We start from the raw sequence: 26,027 nt of genomic DNA, 5'->3' as shown, positions 1-26,027 counted from the left end.
AATCATGTGAGCTTCCTGGGGATATGTTCTCTATTTATGCCCAGATTCGGGGATTCTGAGTAGAGCTGACCGAGCTCCAGACCACCTGAGGGTGCACATGGCCCAGGGACGGTCCAGCAGAAGCCAGGAGTCCCGTCTCATCCCTAACACGTGCCCAGATCCCAGCACACCCAAGAGTGGAGCCCAAGATCTTGCCAGGAGACTAGAGGATGAAAACCCATTTCCAAAGGATTTTGTCTTCCTGGAGCTCCGGGCAACCGATATTCCATCAGCTGTAGGGACGAGCCTGACCACTCGTGAGGGAGCGACGAGGGAAGGCAGAGTGGCCGTTTCAGAGACACCCGTAGATTTCATCGGGCACCCAGCACCCTGGCCGGAACACCCGGCGGGGAAGTCAATGCCCTTTGCCCACTTTTTTGTTTTCTCAGTTGGTCCTGTCTGCCGGAGAGAGCGCCTTGACATCTTCTGGGGATTGTGTTAAACTCATTAAGTCCATAAATTCTCCAAGCTGAAGAGCTGACACTGGATCAGTATCACTCACCTGAAGCGATGAGAGACTTTGGACACTTTACCTGCTCGGGACGGCTCATTCCTCATCGATGGAGCATTTCAAAACCAGCAGAAAGAATTTTAAATACACCTGCTGTTGGCATCTTTAATAATCCATGCCAGCAGCAAGCAACAGAAATTCTGCCCCGCACCCCTGGGGTGCCACTACGTTTTGGTGATGATACGAGGAGGGTATTAAATTTAGAGTCTCTTAATCAGACTCTTGATGGCATGTGGGTGTTCACGTATGTGACGCAACAGCGCACGCCTTCCAGGGAGTTTGTTAACTGATCAGGGACTGGGTTTAGGTAGAAACTCGGACCGGGAAACAGGGACCGACAGGGCATAGCTCAAAAGACAAAAATGGCCGATCACCCAGGGGGAGTTCACGCAGGCAGATACGAGGAACTCAGTGAAAATATTCGGACTGTGGAGGTGAATTTCAAACGAGCGTATGGAGGTGTTCTTTTTCACACACAAAAAATGTTAATTGTTAACCACAGCGATCATATTTCTAGTTGTTAGGCCAGTTCATCTCTCAAGTGTGGTCACTGAAATTAATGATAAGCAAATAATCATTCCTTCTCCAGAAAAACAAGCAAACAAACAAAAACCAAAACTGTGCACATATACGTGAATAGATGGGAATATATTATGAAGATTTGCCTTATGCAAATATGGCATCTGGCAAGTGCAACATCTGCAGGCCGGGCTGGCTGAGATCCAGAAGAGCTGGGGAAGCAGGTGAAGTCAGAAGCCACCTGCTGGCATCAGGCCTTCAACTGATTAGACATGGCCCACCCACACTAGGGAGGACAATCTACGTTCCTCACCCTATCACTGTGAGTATTAATGTCACCCGAAAACTACTTCTAGGAGGGTATAACCTCTAGGAGGGTCCCTGCAAAAGACTCACAGGTTATGACCCCTAAGCACCTCTTGTATGGGGAGGTCAGTCTTTTCATGCTCGGCCTTCAACTGAGTAGACACGGCCCACCCACATTTAGAAGGACAATCTGCTGGAAGCTTACCAAACAGAAAATGTTAATTTTATCCAAAAATACTTCCACTAGGGGGTCTCCCCTGGTGGCGTCGTGGTTGAGCGCTGGGCTACGAAGCTGCCTGCAGCCTCTGCGGCGCCGGTTCGATCCCTGGCCGCTGGCAAGGGTCCCACATGGTGCACAGACCTCTCCTGCCGCCCGCTGCTCCCCTCAGCAGTGTACTTCGTCAGTCTGTCTGTTCTGTTCCCCGCTCTGGCTCTGGTGAATTTTCTCACCTTCCCGCGCTTCTGACTGTACCCAGTGCTTGTATAAATAAATAAATCTTAAAAAAAAAAAATACTTCAACTAGGGTCCCCGTGAAAGATTCACAGCCTATGACCACTCTGCACCTTTTTGTGCTAGTCACGCCTTCAACTGGTTAGACACGCCTTCAACTGATTAGACACAGCCCACCCACATTTAGAAGGACAATCTGCTCAAAGCTTACCAAGCAGAAAATATTAATTTTATCCAAAAATACTTCCACTAGGGTCTCCCTGAACGATTCACAGCCTATGACCTCTCTGCACCCTTTTCTCTGGTTCTCCAAATAGTAAGTAGTGGGACTCGAACGTTCTTAGAAGCCAAAACACCTTGCAAGCCAGGTGGTTTGAGTTCCAAAGAGCAACAAATCATGCTTGTCCTTCAATCTCGCACACGACAGCAGCCACCAGCAAGGGTCACTGTCTCGTTATGAAAGCGTCGTTGAGCAAAATAATCTCCAAAGTTGATTCAGCCTTCAACTGTTTCCCTGTCCGCGAAATACAGAGCCAGGCTGTGTTCTGAGCCAGACAAAGAGGCAGTGTTCCCTGGAAGTTCCCTACAAGGACGCTGATACCTTCAATGTGCTGCCACGAATCCAGGACCCCAAGACTGAAGGTAATATTTTGAAATCGATGATCCCCCCACCCCCGGCACTACTGCGATGGCCTAGAAAGATCCGCGCTCCTTGCTGCACTTGTCCAGCGTCCACAGAAAGAGCAAAACACCGCACAGCTGGGCGCAGGCAGGGGACGCGTCTGCCTTGAGAAAAGCAGTTGATTCCCAGAGTCTGTTTGAAAATAGCCACCGAGGGGCCGAGCCATTCAGTGTCGCTGCCGTTTAAATGGCCGTTCCCCTCGCAGAGTCAACAGAAGGCAACTGCTGTGTCCTGATGGCTGGGGCTCCCGGGGCTAATTCACGGCGAGCCCCGAGGCATCTGCTGACCCGCCAAGCTGGCACCTGCTGGCACCTGCTGTCCCACGCAGCACATCCAGTGCCGCCCCCCCCCCCCCCCCCGTGAGCCAAAGGCACCGTCGCATCTCCCAGGGGGCCTGCTGGTTAGAAGCCCGACGCCCGGAGACATGGAGGCGCCTTGTTTCCTGCTCGAAGAACTATCTGGTGAGTCAGCTGCGCTTGACAGCACTGTTATTTACGAAGACAAATCCTCCTGGAAGCGGGGACGAGCCGCGGAAAAGTGTCGCTGCTGAGACTTCATCTGTGAGCATGAAATGAGGTCAGGCGGCGGAAAGGACAGGCCGCGTAGGTGCAAAATGGGGGGAACCCCACTGGAAGCTTTGGCACAACAGTGCTGGTGCCAACTGCGATTCTGTGCCTCCCAGGACTCGGGGTCCCTCGAGCTTCGGTGGCCGCGCAGTGAGCGTCTCTGTCTAAGAGCAAAGTTCTCCAACCAGAAAGGTCGAGTCTGGACCCATCTCACACCACAGCCTTGCACGGGCTGCAACAGGGGCAGGGAAGGGCGTTGAGTGTGTGATCCCCCTGATGTGAAGTGGCCAGAAAGGGGCTCGCCGCAGGGACAAGGGGGGATGCTGGTTTCCAGGGGCTGGGCGGGGGGCAGGGATGGGGAGTGTGTGCTGACGGCTACAGGGTGTCCTTTTGGGAAGATTAAATGTTTCTTGAACTAGAAAGTTGCGATGGATGCCATCGTGGGTCTACCAGATGTCACGGGATCAAGCTGTTTAAATTGATTAAAACGGTAAATTTGCTGTTGTGTGTATTAGACAATAATTGATAGATAGATAGATAGATAGATAGATAGATAGATAGATAGATAGATAGATAGACAGATAGACAGATAGATAGATGAGTGGATGGGTAGATAGATGGAAAGATGGTTACATGGATGGATGGATGGATGGATGGATAGATGGATGGATGATAGATAGATAGATAGATAGATAGATAGATAGATAGATAGGCAGTTAGAAACATAGACAGAGATTGGATGAATGGGCAGAGGGACTGATGGACGGAGGTAGGGAGACAGGGAGGAAGGAAGATATTACACAGATTTATAGACAGATTAAAGCTATCTCGGTAGATGCAGATGGAAATCCACACCAGGATCGGACTACAAGCTGTCCTCTGAAAAAGCTTCCAGATGGTTGGCGAGAAAGAAAATTGGGCAACGTTTATTTGTTTTTTTAAAGATTTTATTTATTTATGCACACAAGAGCCGGGGTGCAGGCCAGAGGTCTGGGGTGGGGTGAGAGGACTCACCAGAGACAGAGTGGGGAGCAGAATAGACAGATCCACTGCTGAGGGGAGCAGTGGGGAGACAGGAGAGGTCTGGGCCACCTGTGGTCAGCAACCTGGCTGGGGATCGAACTGGTGCTGCAGAGGCTGCGGACAGCTTCACAGTGCTGAGTGTTAACCCCTGCACCACCAGGGAGGCCCTGGGCAATGTTTAACTTTAAAAACGCAAATGGGTTCTCAAAGAGATTTTGACCTGAGTGCCGTGGTGTGTGTGTGTGTGTGTGTGTGTGTATGTGTGTGTGTGTGCGCGCGCGCGCATGCGCGTGTGTGTGCGTGTGTGTTTGTTACCACATTCTGCTTCTCATAGTTGCTGTTCCTCCCAAATCACTGCCTTGAATGCCAGACTTGGGTGCACAACGTTGATGTGACTTTTCACATCACTGTGGTGATGAACTCACAATAAGAACAGATCTGGCAGGTGCTCAGCCACTGCACACCTAGGTGAACAATGAAAAAGAGCAACACTCTTTAGCAGGGTTATCTGCACTCCCGTGTTCCCTGCAGCACTGTGCACAATGCCCATGCTGTGGAAACAACCCAAGTGCCCAATGACAGGTGAGTGGATAAAGATGTGGTTTTGGGGCGTCCCTGGTGGCGCAAGGGGTTAAGACGCAACCTAGGAAGCTGCCTGCAGCCTCTGCAGCATGAGTATGATCCCTGGCCAGGGAGCTACCCACATGACACAGCAGACCTCTCCTCTCTCCCCGCTGCTCCCCTCAGCAGTGGATTTCAGTCAATCTGCCTGTTCTGCTCCCCACTCTGTCTCTGGTGAATCCTTCACCCCCCGCACCTCCATCCTGTACCCCAGTTCTTGCGTGGATAAATAAATCAATCTTTAAAAAAAAGATGTGGTTTGTCTACACGGTGGAATACTACGCAGCTATACAAAAGATGAAATCCTGCCATTTGTGGCAATGTGGCCGGGGCTGGATGGGATGCTGCTGAGTGACATGAGCAGGAGCAGAAAGACACGCATTTCATTTCAGTCTCATGTGCCCATCGTGACAGACACAGCTAAGCCAATAACCTTAGAAATCTGGCTGCAGGGTTGAGGCTCCCAGGGCGGGAAGGGAAGGGCGGGGAGCAGAGCTGGAGGGGCTGGGCTGTGCAGGAGGGCGTGGGTGTGCAGTGCTGCAGACGTCAGCAGCCGTGAGCTTGTACCCCTGTGCCATCCGCAGTGCTGGAAACCGATGTTACCTCCAAACGAGATGTTGGAAAGAAAGAAAAGCCAACGCTGACTGTGCCTGTCAGGCCTGCCCCTGCAGCGCCTGCGTCCGAGGCTTTCAACACGACGTGCTTCAGGGCAAGTGGATGGTTTTTGCTGTGAATCATCTGCCCCTGATGACGGCATCAGCTCCCCTTAGCTCCTGAATCAGGAGGCCGGTAGCCACGTCTGGGCCCGGGGCCGTGAAGATGTTTTATCAACTGCTGCCGCCTGGACAACTGTTCTTCCGAAATGCACGCAACAGAGGCGGCTTCAGCTCAGTCTGCTATCAAGTTCTTGATGAAGAGGATCCTTCTCAGATTTCCACTTAATTTAGCCAGATCTGCCTCCCACATTGCCATTGTTTTATTTTTTGCAGCGCTTGGAGAACGGGAGTCATTATTCAGGTATGATGCTGACAGATCCAATCCATCGGGCAGGGAATCTGCTTCCAGAACGGACGGGTGTTGGTGGGTTTCTGGAGAGTCCCCTGCTACCCTCACCTGTGCGGGTGGTGGTGAGACGTGTGAACAGGTCCCCGGATCACAGACAGATAGGAGGGGACATGGGGATATTCACATATAGATGGACACAGGCTTTCGGACCTCAGACAGACAAGCCACAGTGGATTTCCGACGGCGGGAAATAACTCGCAGAATCGTCAGCTTCCCGGAGATCCGGACCAAGAGAACCGTTTGCGCTTCTCCCTCTCATGCTACAGGTCCAGCGGGTCTTCTGGTGACGGTTGTAGCTCCAGCTACTCAGGAAAAGAGTTTCCAGGAACACGCTCTTCAGTGTGCGGTTTCTGACCTCGGTGGCAAAAAAGGCCCATTTGCAATTAACACTTTTTTGCACGACCTCACGCGTGCGCTGGGTTGAAATCCTCAGCTGGTCCCCCTGCCTGGGCTCCTCAGAAATAAAACTGACAGTGTAATTATTTGATACAGGCTTTCTCTTAATGGGTTTTTCTTTTAAACCGATTAAAGACAAAAGAATCCAGTGGTAATAAGAGGATTCATTACACGTGTATTGACTGAGCCCCACAGATGTCCTTAAATAGCTTCGTGGGCCATAAGGATGTCATAATCCTGAAATCCCATGAGGATTGTTCTAAAATTCACAGGCGGGGGGGTTATTTAGAGGACTACCTCCTGAAAGAGATTTACTATGCTCCACCATAAATTATATCACAAAGAATATAGAGACTCTATATTTTTAGAGTATGTGTTAGCATATAAAGAATGTCAAATATTTATATAACATGTTTTTTATGAGTGGCATAGAAATATATTCTATATCATACAGTATGTGCTTACATATAAGACTATATATATCTTGATAGATGCAAAATATATATTTTAAAATATATATTTAAAATATATGTATAATATATATAAATATATATACATATAAATATTTCTATAAATATAAATATATAATATATAAATACAAATATATACATTTAGTATATATTGTGTATATAAAATATTTTGATATATAATTCCCATATGAAAGCAAAATCAGCAAATATGTCATTTTTGTCAACCCTCAGAATATGAGTAGATGCATGAAGACACTCACCCACACAGGTTTTACTGAAGATTTTACTGAAACTTCATATTTTTGAGGGTCTCTGGGGTCGCCACCTCCCACGACATTCCACGGTTTTCGCCTCACTTTCACGGAACCCCTTCCCTGTCAGGATTCAACACACTCTGAAATTCACCCCATTTCAGAGAGGACTCTGCAGGTGATGCTGTGGTTTCCCTGGCTCGTGTTGGTGTTTGTGGTGGTTGAACTGAACCTCCTTTTCTATCCCAACAGAAGGGGCTCGACAAAGTTCAGGAGCATCGCGTTTTAAGAACACAAATGACACGGCCAATTCTATTTCTCGCGGATCATAACTGAACCCAGGTGACTCCGCACAGCCCAACCCAGCTCTGCATGCAGGGAGCTGTGTGCATTTCTCGCTAAGCAGACACCAATGGACCCCGGGTGTGCCGTGCTGAAGCGTGAAATCCCTGTTTTCTTTTGTTTTTTGAGTTTGTTTTTTTTTTTTTTTTTGACAAGGCAAAGACATTTTTGATTTGGGGCAAATGGCTGGTGAAGTATGACTTCAAACGTATCTAGTGTATTGTCCTGCTAAGGGAGCTCTTGTGGGTTTGCCCTAACTGCTTGCAAGTGGAATTACCCTTACTACCATGCAAATGGCAGCCGTTCTCCAAGGGTGAAAAGACTCCCTGGTGAACCCTGTGCTTGCAAACTCTGAACACAACCACCAAGGCCCCTGTCGAACCAGCACCCAGGAATCCAGCGCCTGCCCTAGGAATTCAAGACTGATAAGTGATTCGAACTCTGAGATTGCCTGTCAGCACCAACATTAAAAAAAAAAAAAAAAGTCCCATAGGTTTTCAGAGACTGAACTGCTGAGTGAAGAAGTATAGTTGATGGAAAACCAGAATCCACTGCTGAGGGGAGCAGCGGTGAGACAGGAGAGGTCTGCTGCGCCATGTGGGTAGCTCCCTGGCCAGGGATCAAACTCAGGCCGCAGCGGCTGGCGATAGCTTCACAGCACTGAGGCTCAAGCCCTGCACCACCAGGGAGGCCCACGACAGGTCATTCTTTAGAGCCCTTCTTCTTGTAACGTGGCCTGAGGTCACGTGAGGCTTTGTAGCATCCTGCAGTGCCACCAAAACAAGGTGCTTCTCTCCTGTCACACAGCACCAGACATTTCTCCTGTGTACCGAGCTGGGTCATAATTCTGACAGTTGCATTTGTCAGAAACAAGGAGTGAGATCATTCAACGCCGAAAGTTACATTATAGTTTTTTCAAAAAATGTTTGGGAGACAAAGGTGTTTTCGTGTAGAGGCTGATGGAGTCGCTCACGAGCAGGCGTGCAGAGGAAAGGGAACACGTCAGTGCTATGATTATAGAAGAATATGGAGCAGCAAAGAGCTAATATATGCATGTAAATTAATAAATGTCTACAAGAGAGTCCTAGCTCTGGTTTTCTTTGGGCTTCACAGTTCATTGAACCAAAACATGGAAGGAAACAGCAACCTGGAAAAAGAAGACATCGGAAAATGCATTTGGAGATTCCAGGGTTTTATCTGGGCTGGAGAAGGGATGATATAATATTTTATATTAAAGTGTCAGCTAAGATATAGATTATAATCTTAGACTAGACTAATCTTAGACTAATATATTATAATCTTAGTCTATGTTAAGGTAGAAGTAGGAAGAAATACACACTCAAAATTTTCTGGATTAAAATGTCATGAGCAATTACAATAAATGTAAACGAACGAATAATTTCAAATAAAATAGTAAGGTTGTCAAGTCGGATTTAAAAAAGAGCCACAAGGAGAACAAACACACGCTGATTACAAGGTGCAGATCATGCCATTTAAAAATAAGGCCGGGGAAAGCTTGAAACTAAAAGGCCAGGAAAATATGGCAGGAAGGGGAAATCAAGGACTGCCCCAAAATTAGCATCAACGTAAGAACATCGATAAATTTAATAAATAAAAACATGTGGCATTAAATCTGAAAGTGAATAGGAAATGAGAATAATCCCAATTCTGCACACACCCAGTCCTAAATGGCATCGTGGTCCGTTCCCCTTAAATTGTCTCTCTTTCCCCTTTTTCCTTCTACAAACCCTCCTCGGAAATGACTGTTCTCAAGTTAGAGCCAGCTCTGTTAGGGGAAGGACCTGCAGCCACAGGCTGACGGAGAAGTCTTTACAAGAGTGCAATATTATTTTTAAGCTGGTTTAGCTTCACATCCAATTCAAGAGTCGGGCAAAGGCTCCCATCTACCCCCCAATTCCACACAACCAACCCTACCTCAGCGTCCCCCCACGGGGTGCATTTCTCATCCCTGTGGGACTGAGCTGGCACGTCCCTGCCCTGCCCCAGAGTCCAGACGATTCACTGAGGAGCTACTTCCTGTGGCTCACAGCGAGGGGTGGCCCGGATCCATTATTATGACATCACACAGATCCCCTCCCACCAGCCCTTGGCAACTGGGGTTTGTTGTCTCCACCCCTGAACTTGTCCACGTGGCTGGACACTTTTCATACGGAGTCAGGCAGCTGACCCTTTCTGGGGACAATGGTATGAGAGCTCCTGAGCGGGGCCGCGACTGGGAGATGGGGTGGAGGGAGCGGCCAGGAGCACCTCAGGGAAGGGGAGCAGGGCTGTCCTGTTGCTTCAGCGGTGCAGCTGGCCCCCGGTGCTCATGGAGAGGGGACTGCAGGAGACATGGGGGAGAGACAGGTGGAGAAGCTTGGGAGAGACACGCGGGGCAGGGAGCGTGGGGGGTGACAGTGGCCACCGTTAGCTTCAGTTGGGTGTGCACCATCCTCCCAGCCCTGCCTGGACCCTCTGCCCCTGTCCTGTGGGTCCCCCCAGAAGGACCCTTAGACGTGGGGGAAGCTTTCAAGCCTCCAGACCTGAGCTTGAGGACAACTGTGTTCGGCTGGGCACTTCTCCACAAGGAGATGCACTATTTGGGGGAGTTCACTGGGAAGCTGTTATTAGGACTGTGGGCTAGGCCCTTTCAGGCTGTACCCCTTAACAGTTTGGGGTCCCTGGGCACCCCTACATCACACGCTAACCATGCCAATTGCTTCAAATACCCACAGCAGGTCCCAGGGCTTTGCAAAATAGAAGTTCTTGCTTATTCACTAGAGTGACATGAACTAACGTGGATGTGGATACAGACTCCACTTTTGCCATGATTTTTCTCTAAGCCACGTCACCGCCGGTCACTTAATGCGCCTACTTCTCACTTACTCTGTTTATCTTCTGTCTCCCCGTGGAAAAGTCTAAATTCCCGTTATGGGATGAATGACTGCTCAGTCGTGGAGATGCTATTCAGACGCGACTTTTCCATCAAGTCTGTTAAGAAATGGCGTCCGGATAGGGATGGAGTCGCCGACAGCAGTGAGGAGACTCATTAGACAGCTGTTGTGCGTGGAGCTGTGCTGCGTGTCAGCGGGAAACGTGCACGAGACCGTTCAGTCGTCATCAAACATTGCCCACCTTTTCAGCAAATGAGCCCCAAAGATCCAGCGTGGGGGGGACGTTCCTCTGTGGGGGACACGCAGGCGCTGTCTTTCCAAGACGGCCTCCGGGGGTGCTTGTTCTTCAAGGAGGATCGATTTTGTGTCTGGCTCAAAATCTCATTTTTCAGGTGATTTTTAAGTGGTTTGCAATGATCCCTTGTATGGATTTCTATTTAATTGTCCTTCTGATGGCCTGGAGCTCGCTCTCTCTGGAGCAGTGTCGGTTGGGCCGTGGAGAGTGTGTGCCCTTCAGCTCTTGCGTGAGGTTTCAGAAAGGTCAACCCGGGGAACACGTTCATCAGGTTCTTGAGAACATCTCTACCTTATTGATTGTTTACCTTCTGGTTCGGTTCATTGTTGAGCCAGAGATGTAGACGTCTCCAAGTATAACTAGAGATTCATCTGGCAGTTTATAGTTTTGGGGAGACTTTTTACCCACTCTCTGCTTTTGGGCACACACACTTAGGATTTTTTAAAAAGATTTATCGATGCATACAAGAACTGGGGTGTAGGCCAGAGTTGCGGGGGGTTGAGACGACTCACCAGAGACAGAGTGGGGAGCAGAACAGGTGGATCTACTGAAATCGCTGCTGAGGGGAGCAGCGGGGAGACAGGAGAGGTCTGCTGCACCCTGTGGGTAGCTCCCTGGCCAGGAATCGAACTCGGGCTGCAGAGGCTGCAGATAGCTTCATAGTGTGGAGACTCACCCCTGCGCCACCACGGAGGCCCCCAGCACACGCTTAGGATATTTATGTCTTCTTGGAAAATCAGTCGTTTCCCCTTGACGCAACATCTCTATTCTTGCCCATGTTTCCCTGGGAACACCTCCCCGGCGTGCGCACAGCTGCGTGCAAGGATCCTGTGTGTACTCCCCGCCCGCTGATCTCTCATCAGTCTTGTGCGTGACCTGCCGCGGGTTATATATCGCGTTTCCGGTAGGTGGCATGTCGTTCATCAGGCTTTGCTTTTGATTCCTTGGGATCAGGCCATCTTTATGGACTGACGTTGTGTTGGGTAAAACATCACCTGCACTGATCACCGCGTGTCTTTAAATAATGCCACGGACACTCCCACTACGGCGAGGGGTTCACACACAACCCGCTTCTCCCTCTTATCCTCGGTGACAGTGACACGCGCTCGGCTGTTGGACGGGACACCCCCCACCCCGGCTCTTCGTTTCTCTCCACTGTCCTCCTTACAGAGCAAGGAGACCGGGGGGGCCACCTTGATTCCGCCGTCTTTTACTCCCTCCAGAGACGCTGGTTCCTGTCTCTCTCTCTGAGCATCAACGTGCCTGGCCAGAGTCATGTGAGCAAATAAAGTAAACGTGGAAAGTAGAATTTAGGTGAAATCGCAACTGTAAGCCCCACGGTGTCGTCCCCAGGACGGCAGCTTTGCCGGGAAGCTCCGGCACGCGTCACGTGGACATTGGCCTCCCTGCTGCCGCGTCCTGCAGGAAAACACGCAGCTTCTGCAAACTCTTCTGCTTTGTCCCTTGAGTCTCACCCTCTCCCACCTGGGGGGCATGTCTGTGTTACAGGGGCTTCCCGCAGTGCTCCCCGGAGGACAGCAATCACTTCCTGACACCCCGAGGGAACAGCCAAGGCGATGGAGGCCCCGCATCTCTCACCCTTCCCTCTGACCCCAGCCCCTGCCGCTCAGCAGCCTCCGCGCTGCAATCAGGTGCACGCGCACACTACACCCGTCTTGCGAGCAGCGTTTGCTGGGGGAGCAGAGTGGGGGCAGGAAAGCCACGTCAGGAGGAGTGTAGGCCTGGAGCAGCACACGTGCATTTCCTGTGCGATCTGAGCAGGGATGGAGCGACGCTGGGTGGACACACAGGGCACGGCCCCCCCTGGCAGCTCTGTGCTCCCTCCTGAGCTCCGCCTGCACCGCAACCTGCAGCAAACGCGGCCCCAGCTGGGCCCGTCTGTGCCCGGGCGGCCCCGGGTGTTGAGACATCGCCTTGCAGAGCCTTGGAAGCGCGTGGCTGGACATGGAGCACCCCCAAGGGTCTCAGCCTGGGCAGGACTCATCGGGAAGCCCAGGGGCAGGCGCCAGGCGGAGCTGCAGAGCCGGAGGAAGGAAAGGAGTTGAGACGTGTGGGTCTGAGCATCAAGGACCTGAGTGTAGACGTCTCGAGGGGCTTAGAGAATGCCCTTCTTGCTTTATTTCGTGTTTCGTTATTTTTCTCCTGCAGAATGTCAGTTTTAAATGCAATGTTTTCCCTAAAAGCATCAAGATCGCTAAGTGAATACAAAAGGAGGGGTGTCCAAGGGAACTGCAGCCTTCGGCGGCTGCAACCTAGAGAAACATCGCATCATAACAGCATCAGACAACCTGTAGAGATACAGGTAGCAGCGGGATGGAGCTGTGGACGCTTTACGAGCGCGCGGAAGGGGTTCAGCTCTGCAGCTCTGTTCTCAGCGCCGTGAAAGCGTCTCACAGAAACCGCTGCACCGAGGGAGGGAATCCCATTTCCACGGTCGGCATCGGGCTGAATGGTCTGGACAGACAAACGCAAGTCCACCTCAGCACCGGGGGCGCGGAACAGGGGCGGAATGAGCATCTCGGAGGCTGAGGTCGGGGTGGTTCCAGCGAGCTCGGGGCTAAGTGGGGGTGTTCCACTGGCAAAGGAGACATTCTGGAAGCAAGAACGGAGCTGCAGAGAAATTATGAGAGCAGGTGCATGCGCGCGCCCCAGCCCGACTCGGCGGGCGTGGAGAATTTGGAGGGGAATGGAGTTAATAACGGTCAGCAGCATTTTATGGATGGACAGAGGGAACGGGGTCGGCGCATTTGAGATTAAGCCCAAGCAGCTCATCACCGAGACCAGAAAAAAAGCTACGAATATGACGGAGGAACCAGGAAAGCAATGAAAGGCCAGGCCAAGAGCAACTCGTGACTTCCAGGAATGTGTGTCAACACGGCAAGCGGGACACGCGTGAGAAATGATGACTTTCCTGGAAATGAAAGACAAGGGCGCCAGATATATGTCCCGAGCTCCCGGCATCCTCAATAAAGCAGACCCGCGGGGATCTCTCCGATGGGCTTGGGGACAAAGACAGGATCCTAAAGGTGAGCGGCGGGGAAGGCCACTCACCAGGAGCCTCGTGCTGCTCAAGACCCCACAGACGGTCTGAAGAAAACTGTTCACGGAGGCTCAGGGTTCCATCAGCCCCCAGGGAATGTGAAATACGAGGCTGCTCAGGGGGTTTCTGCTCACAAACATGGGGTACCCCGTGCTAGCACAGCAGGAGTGACACTGCTGCCCACAGCACCGGCCTTTTCTTCCTTCTCAAATGACTGGGCCTTGCAACGGAGGCCTCAGCTTGGTTGCAGCCTGAAAGGCCACCCGTTGGGTAGGAGAAAAGCAGGGGCACGTCCCCCGGTCATCCAGGGTGTGGGTGTGGGGTGATTTACTCTCACTGTGCTCCAGGACAGCCAACGACTGGTTAAATTCCTCGCCACCGTGTGAATGGGGATGTGTGGTGAAAACTATTTCAGTTGGGGCTTCGGGTGACTGTCCCCCGAGGCGACCTCTGAGGCTGCGTGCTCGGCAGGATGTCATTTTGGAAACGGCTTCCCCAAGAAATACCGTCTCTGGAGTTCGGGGAGGGCGTGTCAGGCCAGCGGATGGCGCGGTCACTCACGGTGATCGTGTCCAATTCCTAGACTGAGGCCTGCACGGCTGGGCCACGGAGTGGAAACAGGGCTGTGTTCTCATGTCCCGCCCACTCGGCCAACGGAGGGACACCACAGATGGCCCTGGACTCCCGAGAGGCGGCTCTTCTGGATCCATCGGCTGATGATCAGCGACTCTGCGATCGACGCGGGTCAGACACGTCCGGCATCGCGGGCTTCGTGGGCAGGCGCGGGGGGCGCCCACGGGTCACCCACCCAGATCTGGGTTTCACCATCAGCACCTGCGAGTTGCTTTCGTCAAGCTGAGGTGTATGAAGACGTCATGCAGGAGCTGCCTCTTGGCTGCCTCTTGGCTGCCTCTTGGCTGCGTACGGATGAAGACGGACGGGGTGTTGAACTCACCTGCCCACCTCGGGCACCCGGCGGATGCTGGGGCGTCGTGTCCTCACCCCGCACCCCACAGTTGCGTAGATGAACACAGAAAAGGCCGACAGTCATGACATCCTTCCGGCCACCTGCCGGCCCTCAAGAAATATATCTCGGCCCGAAGCCAGTCGAGTGCTTAGGGCAGACTTGCAACATGGGCTTCCTTATCTCCTCTGCATTTCTCTCCGGCCTGTGAGTCGTGAGAGGCTCTATTAGGCGAAGCCGACGGAACACGGTCCCTGCTTCCTGGGGTTCAGTCTTTAAAATATTGATGATTTCGTTAAGTTTATTAGAATTTCAATCCACTGCTGTCCTCTTTACAGCGGGACACGGAAATGCGCTCCAGGGCGCGCCTTCCACTCGGTTCTTGCCAGAATCACCCATTTCCGAAGCAAAGTCAAAAAAGAAGCCATGCTTTAATGAACTCTTTTCATGGGGGGATTCTCCTATATACGGGAGCTTTTTTCTCTAATCTGTGCAGAATGTGTAAGTCTATTTTATGCACGGAAGACGGTCCCCAGGATGCAGCCTCCAAGTGAAGGAAACGAGGAAATAGAGTCTGTTTGGGGCTTGCCGAGTGAGGATTGCAGCCGCCGTGTGAATTACCATTTAAAGAGAGGTATGAACAAAGAATGTTGGAGGTATCAGCAAGATCCAAGCAAGCATTTCTGAGGATTTCTTAAAAGGCAGGGGGAGGTTTAAGCCATGAAATTGGGGGGCACAACTCCTCCCCAAAGCACATCTTGTCTCCGCAGCGAGATTTCAAAGAGCAGCCCCCACCCTGAGGCTGTTTTCTGGCAGGGTGCTATGCGGCGCAGGATAATCTGCAGGTCACAGGACGAGCCCGAGGGTGCAGGAAGGCGGTAGGTCTGCGTGCTCTCACTCAGAGGCTGCCCCGGAGGTGTGCAGTGATTCCGATCCAGGAGCAGGAACGTGAAGAGGATTTTCTGAGACCTGCTGAGTCATGCGAGAGGTTCTCACCAGGTCACCTGGCCCCGGACACTGCGGAGCTTGGATGGGGTGTCCAAGTTCTTCCCTCCCCGTGTTCTTCCTTCAAAGGGTGGGTTCAGCCTGCACACCCCGTCCCCACAGGAGTCGGCTGCTGAGTCAGGATGCGTGAGCCCCACTGAGGCCCAGCGCTATTCTGCTCCTGTTGAATCTGGGCCCCAAAGTGGACCTCAATAGACCTTTCATGGATACCTGGTGTGAGGCCCACTGGGATGGGAGAGGTTGTAGGTTCTGGAGGAGAAAAAAAATTGTCTCAACAGTGAGGCAACTGCCTCCGCTCAGCTAAGATGGTGGGTACGACTGGTCGACCCTTTACGAGACTCCCTCCCCTGCTGTGATGGGTCTGCTACTGTGGAACTCACCCATCATCCCTGGCGAACGCACTTTTTGCCCAGAAAACTCTCTCCATTCAAGATGTAGAAAGATTTAACTCCAGGGGCCTCCCTGGCAGTGCAGGGGGTTGAGCGCAGCGCTGTGAAGCTGTCCGCAGGCTCTGCAGTGTGGGCTCGATCCCCCCGCCAGGGAGCTGATCCCACAGGGTGCAGCAAACCCCTCCTGACTCCCCGGTGCTCCCCTCAGCAGTGGATTTCAGTAGATCCACCTGTTCTGCTCCCTACCCTGTCTCTGGAGAATCCTCTCACCCCTGCACCTCTGGCCTGTACCCCAGCTCTTGTATAAATAAATCTTTATTTTAAAAAAAGATAGATTTAACTGTATCCATTCAAAATCAATCACTATTACCCTTACTTGAATGTTATAGTCATTTTTGGACCCACAAAAATCACTATTTAGTTTTTTTTTTTTGTTTTGTTTTGTTTTTTTTTTTTTTTTTAAGAGAGGTTTATTTATTGATGCATGCAAGAGCTGCGCTGCAGGCCAGAGGTGTGTGGGGTAAAAGCTGACAAGCTACAGGACGGTCTGCACTGTCTAGCACTTTCCTGTGAGATGAGAAAAACCAAGCCGTTCTGCAGAAAACTGCGACCTGTTCCACCGCTGGGTCTTACGCTGGAGAAGGGACAGTCCCACGTGGCTCCTGAGTCAAACACGGCCCTGGGTAATCTAGGCAAGAGCTCAGGCAAGTGCAAGGTGGAGAGAGTGGGAAAAATCCCTACTTAATGCACAACAAACATTTTGATAAAGGATTATGTCCGGAGGCCGGTGAGTGAAATATCACGGAGGATCACAGAGCCTGTCATTTATTAAAACAAATATGCAAACTGAAGTCAAAGCAGAGAACAAACAGCAGCCAACTGAAAATGGCAGACAAACAAAAGCAAAGGTAAACATGGAAAGCCCTCGGGAGCTGCCCTGGCTGGCGTTGGGACGACCTGACTCCCTTCCAGATCTTTGCCTGTGCCTAGAAGCTTCCTGAAGGATCGGGGAGGTCATGGATGTGTCTGATGAGGGATTCTCAGTGGAGGAATTATCAGTGGAGGAACAGGCTGACCGGAAGCCTCACCAGGTGAGGATTTCCAGTGATGACATTTGGGAGGTGCAGAGTGACTCTGCTCACAGTGGCTGATCGGCCCCTGCATGCGTCCTTGGCACTGTTGGAGAGTTTTTGCAAACACTGTGACATTAACTGGAAAATGGCGGCCCTCTGCCAGGTCAGATGAGAGAGGCACCCTTGCAAGGCTTGCTTGGGGTGCCTGCTGGGGCTCTGCTTTGTAGGGTTTTCCTGTTCCTTTGGGGGGTACTGCCAGGATAGCAAGTGCATGCCTTTGCCCGTCTCGTACCACCACACAGGATGGGCTCAGCAGGCCATCATGGGCTCAGCAGGCCGTCGTGCCTACCGTTCTGCTCTTCACGTGTCTTGGCTACAAAGTCCCCTTGTTGCCCCAGCTGACACGGCACAGTTATGCCTCAAGGGCTGGGTGCCCCTCCCCAGTGCTGGCGCAGACCCTGTCCCTGGATGCGTAGTTTATCCACACTCGGACGTGGCTTTGGAGTCAAGGTTTACATGGAAACGGGCCGGCCGAGAGTAGTGTCACCCAACTTGCCTACGCCAGGAAGAACCCCCAGCACAGCCAGTAATTCCCTCCACAGCGGTGGGGCTAGGAAAGCTGTCAGGCCGGAAGGCAGAGGCCGCACATCCGGGGATGGATTGTTGGGTGTGCTCTGGCTGCTGGAGGGGTGTCCTGGGCAACGTGAGGTGTTTGGCAATCCATGGACTTGAGGATGTCTTGCTCTACCAGTGTCCTACAACACTCTTAGGGCAAGCTGTGTAGATGCCTTGAAAGTGTGGCTTTCAGAGCAGAGGCAGGGGCCTGTCCAGGCCTCCTGCGGCAAGTGCTCAGTCCCAGCTGCAGCTCTGAACGCTGGCTCAAACCAGCTTCTCGGCCAAACCTGCTGCAGCCTGCTCTGAACACCATGGGAGCTGCAGTAGGATGGAGAGGATCCAGGAACATCACCACAAACGGGGACTGTGGGGCTCACCTCCTAGGGCTCGGGGCACCAGCACTGTGGGGCGTCACGGAGGGAAAACACTATTTCTGGTGACCTGGGCCAATGGCTTCTGTTGGCCACGCAGGGAGTTGCTGAGGCCCATGAATCAGGAAACAGCCGTCACAGAGGACACAGAAACACAGAGGGTCCAAGATCCTGCGACCTGGAGAGACAGGATTTACAGTTGCAGATACTGGGACAAACATTTGAGGTGGGAAAAGAGGAAAGTCTCCCTGGTGGCCTTCCATCCCCTGTGGGCTCCAAGGCGTGTGCACGTGAGGACACTGCTCTGCATGGATCCTTCTCAAGGTCACACTGGACCGATGTTAAAGGGAGTCGTGCCTGCGAGGTCACAGGACTTCCTTGAAAATAAGAGGATTAGCAAGATCAAAAGAGCAACCTCCTGCAATAACCTCTAAGAAGAATGGCTTTAATTTTCCCTGGATTGACAGTTAGAGTGACGGTCCCAAGAGGGCAGGACCTCAGGAAGCATCAAGGGAAGCCGGGTTGGGGGGCAGCAACAGAAAAATGGGGAAAACTCAAGGGACCTCAAAGGGCAGGGGGCTTGAGGGTGGGCGGGACACTATATTGATAGCGATTCAGCCCCTGCTCAACTGTCTGATCCGGGGAGGGGACTGAGAGGACGCGATAGGACGTGGCGAGCTGGGAAATGAGAGTCATTTGCCAGATGACTCAGGGCACCATCGGCGGGAAGATGAGAAACAAAGAGAAGTGGAAATCTCAGCATCAAGAGCGGAGAGGACAGAAGCAAGACGGCGCTATTGCACAAATGGAGCTGGTCATTTTCACAGCCTTACGCCTGTCCAAACACCCAATCTATTTGAATTTCGTGCCGCTTTGAGGATATTTTTATGCCTTTTCTGAGACTGTTCAGTTCAGCCATGGTGATGAGCTCACCTGAGTGACCCAGGTGCAGTTTGGTCTCGATATGTGCAGGTTCCTAGTTGGATTGCTCTTTGCCCACTTTATCTTTATTCATGATGCCCATCAGAGTCAGGCCAGTAGAGTCCTGATTCGATCGTACACAGGACGCGGGGGAGAGAGGACTGTGGAGGGGGCCCAAACGATTGTCGGGTCCATGTGGGTGTGTTGGTGTTGGGTGTGGGTGTTGACAACACCTGGCGGTGACAACACCTGTACTTGGAAAACTCCAACACCCAAGCACTGACGGAGACCAACGCTGCCTCGTGAAAAATAAATAAAAATTAACAATAGAGCCCTAAAAAAAAATTGTCCAAGACAGGCCGAGAGGTTTGTGATTTGTTGCCATGGTTTCTTGAGCCTGGGCCGGCTAGTATGTCCACACTAGTGAGTGGACGAACTAGTGAGTGAAAGAACTTGAGTCTCACTCAGGAGCTCCAGGTAACGCAGGAGCCGCATCAATTGTCGCGAGAGCAGGGTCTACACCTGTGGAGATGTGAAATTGTAGAGATGGATTTGAGAAGGATTCTCAATAGGGCAAAACATGAGAATTTAGCCTTTTTCAAACCATTTTGATAACTTGCATTTAAATCTAATCACGATTCCAGTTCTATCTTTGTTATTGATGTTACATTTAGTGCCCATGAGGACGGGTCCTTGAAAATGGATTCGTGGCAGAGCCGCCATGTTTGCAATTATTTTTTAAGCTGCCCAGGGACATCTTTGGTTTCTGAAGATAAGTTTAAACATACTGAGAGTTAAATAAATACTACGGGAGAGGAGATACAGGGGTTGAAATGTTGATCCCACTTGGAACTCAGCACATAAGAGAAAGCAAATATTAACTGTCCTTGAAACACCTCATCTACAGAGTGCTCTGCACTTCCTCGAAAGGTCAAACGTCTTCATCAACTTCTGCACCACTTGAAACTAATCTCATTACTGAAATGATACTCCACGCCCATGCCCATCACGGCTTCCAGGATAAGACATGACCGCCAAGACCGCGTGACCCCAAGCCATTGGTTCCTTGCTGATGTGATGCAATAAGACCAATAATCCACCCACAGGCCAACGGTATAAAAGAGCACACGTCCAGAGTCTCTTCACACTTCACACGCTTGCTTCTCCAGAAGAAGGACGACAAGCCGGCACGAAGATGAAGCTGCTGCTGCTGACTCTAGTCCTTGGTCTGGCATATGCCAAACAAAACTCTAAGGTACCAGTGACCTCCTGACGGGGGGGATGCTGCTGTGTGTGTGCATGTGTGCACGTGTGTGTGATGTGCCTGTTAGCAAGAATGCATCAGATTTTACATAACCTTGGATTCTGCATCTATGAGCATAAAGCGGTCATCTATGATGTTAGTGGGAACGGAAACAGGCTAAGCTGCTCTGGATTTTCCCTGAACAAGGGAAAATTGGAAATAACTTGATCCAGCTCACCCACACTTGGGCATCTATGTGAATCAGGGAAACTATTAACTCAGTATTATCTGCTCTGAGATGGTTACTGCAGCACTATGTATAACAGCTCAGGTAAGGAAGCAGCAGGAGTGCCCATGGAAGGGGGGATGGGTCAAGAAGATGAGGTCTGGGCACACGGTGGAATATTATTCAGTCATGAACAAGGAAGGAATGTTGCTATTTGCAGCAAAAAGGAAGGAGTAGGAGGAAACAATGCCGAGGAAACAATCACAATGACAAAGGCAAATAGTGGACATTTGCATAGTGGACAATTAATTGGCTAAAGCAAAATATTTATCAAAATGAATGGGTACAAGTTAAAGAAAAAAGGGTTCTGAGGTGAAGTCAGCGGGGCGGCAGACAGGGTGAAATGGGTAGAAGGATGGGGGGCAGGAATAGAAAGTATGAAACAATGCATCTAACTTGCAGCTTTGTATATACCCCCACTTTATCGGTTAATCAATAAACACGCACAGCTGATGTGCCAAAATGATAACTTTTTGGCAGGATATTTCGGTGACATTCTTTGAGGGGTGATAAAAAGCTCAACCCCGCGCTTTCTTTCGGAACCCTACTCTTTATTTCACTCCCTGTAGGTTAGTTGCTGGAAGGCAGACCCTACAGCACTCAACACTATTTGATTTATTTTTTTTTTAATTGATGTCAATGGCAGTGAAAGATCCAGCGGGTGTCAAAACAAGAGAGACACTGACCAACTTTGCTCATGAAATCTTTCCAGATTTCCGGAGAATGGCGCACGCAGTACATCGCGTCCACGAACACGAGCATGACAGAGGAAGGTGGCCCCCTCAGAGTGTACATCCGTGAATTCACCTGCGACTCCGAATGCGAGACAGTCAACGTCAGTTTTTATGTCAAGTAAGCGAAATCTGCCCAAATGTTAAGTGACGTGACTTTGGACAGGCGGTTCAGTCTCCAAGCTGTAGATCTGAGGTTCAAGATTGTAAGAGTCAGAGCTCTTCCGGAGAAACGGCGCTCTGAGTTTTGGGGGGTGTCTTGGTCCACAGATCAGCGTGAGCCATATTTCTGGAGCGTGTGGAGGGTGAGCAGCTCCATTTGAATTTTGTCATTAGAGAGAAATCCCACTAACAAAGGCTTTAGGGAAGTCTGGATCACATGCAGAAAATTTCCCCGCAGGGGAGAGCATTTATCCAGCAGACACTGGGGGAATGTTTTCCACCAAGAGTCACAGGATGAGAGAAATGGCTCTTATAGGAACATGGATGTAGTAAAACCATCAAGAGTCCAGGGGATGTTGAGTGTTCAGGGTGGACACGCTCCATGTATGTGGAAAGGGTTGTATTACAGAAGACTATGCTGGAAATGAGAACCAGAGGCCTTGGTCTGGAGAGTTTCACGAGTCAAGAAGATTGATTTTCCATTCGTCGTGTTGTAAGTTAGCACAGGGGTCGGACCGAAAGTAAGGAGCAGGTACGGTTCTGGTTCTGCTGAATTATCAGTGTCCTAAGTACATTCTGCTGCAGAGTGTATTCAAATGACTAATTTGAGGGAATTTTAGCAACAGGATACGTGAGAAAGGGGTCGGGTGAAATCGACAAGTTAACAGAAAGGTAGAGGATCAGCTTATTTCACAACTGAAATGGTACAGTTTGAACTGGCCCACCAGTAGAAATGGCAATAGAATTCAACTAAATCGGAGAAAAATATAAAGTGGAGAAACAAGTCAGATGGGGGGGATGGTGGTGATGGGGGAGAGCAACACGGGTGTCTCTCGCTTCAAGTTCTGTTTGGATTTTAATGCTAGAGATTTCTCTGATGAAGAAGTAGCTTAGAGAGGGAGGGCCAATGGCGGGGGCAGAGAAGCCGTGTGTGGATCAGAGAACACAAATGAGGTGGAATCTTTATAAAGGTGGAGATGGAGCAGCGACCATCCAGGCGGAGGTTCTGTCTCCTTCCATCACAGCCGTTACGTGGAAGGTGGAAGTGCTTGAAGGCCACCAGGGGGCTGGCTGGCAGGTGGAGACACAGGAGCCCCTTCCACCACCTATGGCACAAGACCCCTCAGCACAGAGTTGTCTAATCTGTGGCCTCCAAAGGTGCTGAGTACGGATGATGTGCAGTGTAAGAACAGCATCGCGATGGGTGTGGTGAGATGAAGGAGTAAATAAGCTTGAAAATCTAGTATTTTGAGCAATTAAAAGACAGAAATGTTTGGGAGATCTCATGCATGTTTTCTGCACCTTTTGAAGGACCCCTGAATGCCAGCCGGCGTCAGTAGTAGGAACCCTGACAAGCGACGAAATCTACACAACAGACTGTGAGTACACGGCCTTTCAGACGAGCGTGACTCTCGGGCATGAGAGGTGTGGGCCTGCCTGGTCTGAGCTCTGTCCGAGACACCTCCCTGTTCACCTCTAAAACCACCTCTGTTCCCAAGTACGAACGGAATCTTGGCTCACATGTCATGTGGCCAAATGCTTAAATAGTGTGTGTTTTTACACAAAAGATGCAGCGAGTTCATCTTCTTGAAATAGCAATCTGCAGGACTAGGACCTAATATCATAAAATAATGTTTAATATCTTCCAAAAGCTTGATCAATACCAACCCCTCCTGACTCATTTCATGTAGGAAATGAAAAATGCTTCAACATTGTTTGTTTTTACATAAAAGAAACACGAGTCTTCCAATCTTGATGCAGAAAGTTCATCTCCTTGAAATAGGAACCTGCGGAACTAGGAACTAATATAATAAAATTACATAAAATAATGTCTAATATTTTCCAAGAGCTTGATCGGTACCAGCCCTTCCTGACTCATTTCATGTAGGGAATGAAAAGACTTCATCTTGGATTTCATTATTTTTTAAAGCATCGGTAAGCTTCTATACTACTTAAAAAAAAAATGAATCCCAGAATTCCTGAAAATTCGTCATCAGCTCTGGGGAACCAGTACGTAGACCTCACAGTCCGCCCCTTCCTTTGCCTGCAGTCCCTGCTGTTGGGACTGTGCTATCTCTCAGACATGGTTCCCGTTCAGGGAAATCCTCCTCATGTATGTCCTCGAATGTGGGGACGGCTGGCGTCTGTCTCTCCACCCCTCACACACTCTGGAAAAAGGAAGATGCTACTTTTCTTGAATTTTTCATTGCTTTCTATTTACAGTCTCGGGCCAAAATTATTTCCAATTCCTTCACGTATCCAAGGACTTTATGGTTATATACATCAAGAACGTGAACGGCGATAGCGTTACAGAAATAATGGAAGCTTTTGGTAAGTGTTGTGGGGTAAACCATAGTATTATATAGAGTTTTACTAAGGAAAGGAGCAGGTGTATGTGTGTTAGTTTGGGCACTTGAGGATTCGCATTTTGTGTAGATGGAGTCTGGGATTTTGAAAGGTCATCCTGCTCCAGGTGACCCGCCAGAATGTATTTCTAAAAAGGAAACACTCTTATCCGGAGGAGGCACACAGGACTTCTGGGTGGGCCGTGAGGTACCTTCCAAGGCCGCACACGATCTAGCAAGTAGGGTCCAGCGTTGAATATTTCCCTCAAACAGATGAACCTCTTTCAAGCTTTGCCTGTGTTCATCTCAACCACAAATACTTTATTTTATGGAAATCTGAGGGCTCTGTTTTAGACGTGAATCATTTCTTCACTGGGTAAACACGCAAACATGTCACATCCCCCCACTGCAGTTTCTTTAGGCAACTCGACCACTTTGCAATCACATGAGGTCCACAGACACTTCGACAGTGAGTCCTTCTGACATGACTTGGGTGCTGGGTAGTGAATGACAAGGACAAGGAGAAGGAATTGTGTTTCTCCCTTTCAGCCTGTGCGCTGGGGCTTGAAGGGAGGTTCCCAGGATCTGTGCCCATGTGTCTTATGATATTGAAGATTACGTGAGAATGGACTGTAGAAAATAAATAAATAGACTTCTGAACTGTCAGTCCTACCATTTCCTACAATCTATGCACCTTGGAGGGCAGTATCAGATGTAGGGGTCAAAACACAGTCTTTTATTTTCTTAGCTGTCCCCAGAGCTAGAAAGGATAAAATGTTCCATCAGCGAACCCCACCTCTGGCGCCATCTGGAGAGCAGTATATGGGGGCCCTTCCCTGAGCGGCATTGATGGGGTGGGGGGACCATCATCACACAATGGCACCCACCCAGGCCACACTGTGGGAATTATCTTGTGTTTTAACGGCTATGTCTTCTGATTCTTTTCTACAAAAAGCACCGAAGGGGGAGACCCTTACAGATCAACAGGTTGAATCCTACCTCAAAATGACTGAAAAAAGGGGTATTCCATGGGAAAACGCCCAGTTCATCCCCCCTAATGGTAATGTCACCGTATTCTGGCTCTCGGGGTGAAATGTATCTGAAATGGAATCATTCCACTGTGATCCTCACTTCAAATTTCCATGGCACATGATCAGCTTTAATAAAGGCGGCTATAAAATTATTCTTAGAGAGTCAAGAATGCCAATGACCTCACTGTCTCCTGTCCTCTCTCCTTCACAGACATCTGCCCTCAATAAGAGCATCAGTTGGGTGAGTGCACATCCCTCTGCAAACCATGACTTTCAGTGCCCACGGACGTGTTTCTTCCCAGGATTACTTCGTTAAGAGTAAAATAAGGAAAGAGTTTGACTTCAAAGGTTGCGAAAACAGTGGCTGATATCAGGGTGTGGTTTGAAGTCATCCAAAAAATTCACTTATCCGGAGCATACAGTGGGATTTAGTAGGTGGGGGTTACAGGAATGGGGTCAGGTGAGGCACTGGATGGACCCTGAGAGATGAGGAACCCCGCTTGTGCCAGTGGGAGCAAATCCTCCTGCAGGACAAACTCTTCCATAATTAGAGATTAGATGTATAGAGGTTGTGAGGGACACGGGCTGAGAGTGTATAATTGGCTCCCTCGAGAGCCTGGGTTCCTGTGCAGGGGGTCACCACGGTGTGAGCCCTGAGCATGTGCACGTGGGGTGTCCTTTCACACGCTTCCATCTGGATGACACGTGTGCCCCACAGAGGAGGTGCCGGCAAGTGGGTTGTCCATGAGAATTGCTGCGCTGTGCCCACCGGCAACTGATTTCACCTCTTCCGCCCCTGTTTCACCAACCCCACATCAGTAATGGCAACTCGATAATGTTTCTCTTTCTTTTCGCAGCTTGAAGACGGCGGTGCCATGGGGAAGAGAAACACCACCATCTCCAGGCCCCCGGCTCATCGACACGAAGATAAAATTGCCTTTTCCTCTAAATCATAGTTTCCACTGCATGGGCAGAGACCATGCTCTTCCTTCTTACCCTACTTGATATTTCTTGATTCTCAAATGATTAAATAAAGTGATCCCCAAGCAAAACAAGCGTCCCTGAGTAAATGTATCATCCTGCGATGCACAGAAATGTCAGCATGAATGCCTCTGCTCCTCAGCTGGCCGGAGCAGACATCCACATGCCATGTGGCGGAGCGTGTGGTGACTGACGGGAACAGGGCTTGGAGGGTCGCATGGCAGGACCAATGGCCACAGTTCAGGGCCAGACCCTCCCCCTCACACCCTGGGGCAGCCAGGTCCAGAAAGGGGGGCCCATTTCCCCTCAGAGTGTAATGATCTAAAGGCCTGCAAGAGCCTCGACTTTGAGCAGAGGAAGGAAGCAGGTGCAGGGGGTGGGGCGAGGGCTTGGGAAGGGCCCCTGAGGAGGCTCAGTG

The 26,027-nt window shown here is 50.4% G+C and overlaps 1 protein-coding gene across 2 annotated transcripts; it reads left to right on the top strand.

Annotated features, from left to right (window-relative positions):
• Positions 1 to 9,332: 9,332 nt before the first annotated feature.
• On the top strand, positions 9,333 to 25,673 carry LOC119246794 (male-specific submandibular salivary gland protein-like). 2 transcript variants are annotated; one of them, XM_037513139.2, is made up of 6 exons: positions 9,333 to 9,447; positions 21,072 to 21,211; positions 22,564 to 22,631; positions 23,476 to 23,583; positions 24,840 to 24,869; positions 25,486 to 25,673. In XM_037513139.2, exons 1-5 carry the CDS (start codon positions 9,445 to 9,447, stop codon positions 24,854 to 24,856), a joined length of 336 nt encoding a protein of 111 aa, XP_037369036.1. In that variant the 5' UTR covers positions 9,333 to 9,444; the 3' UTR covers positions 24,857 to 24,869; positions 25,486 to 25,673. The 2 variants fall into 2 exon arrangements, with proteins under 2 accessions (XP_037369036.1, XP_037369035.1); XM_037513138.1 differs by lacking the exon at positions 9,333 to 9,447 and adding an exon at positions 19,943 to 20,085.
• Positions 25,674 to 26,027: the final 354 nt, after the last annotated feature.

Source organism: Talpa occidentalis, unplaced genomic scaffold, assembly GCF_014898055.3.
Source record: "Talpa occidentalis isolate TD23 unplaced genomic scaffold, MPIMG_talOcc4v2.1 talOcc4.15, whole genome shotgun sequence".
In the NCBI taxonomy this organism is placed as follows: domain Eukaryota; kingdom Metazoa; phylum Chordata; class Mammalia; order Eulipotyphla; family Talpidae; genus Talpa; species Talpa occidentalis.
Note: the sequence above shows the minus strand (reverse complement) of the source record. Positions and strands in the feature narration are given on the sequence as shown.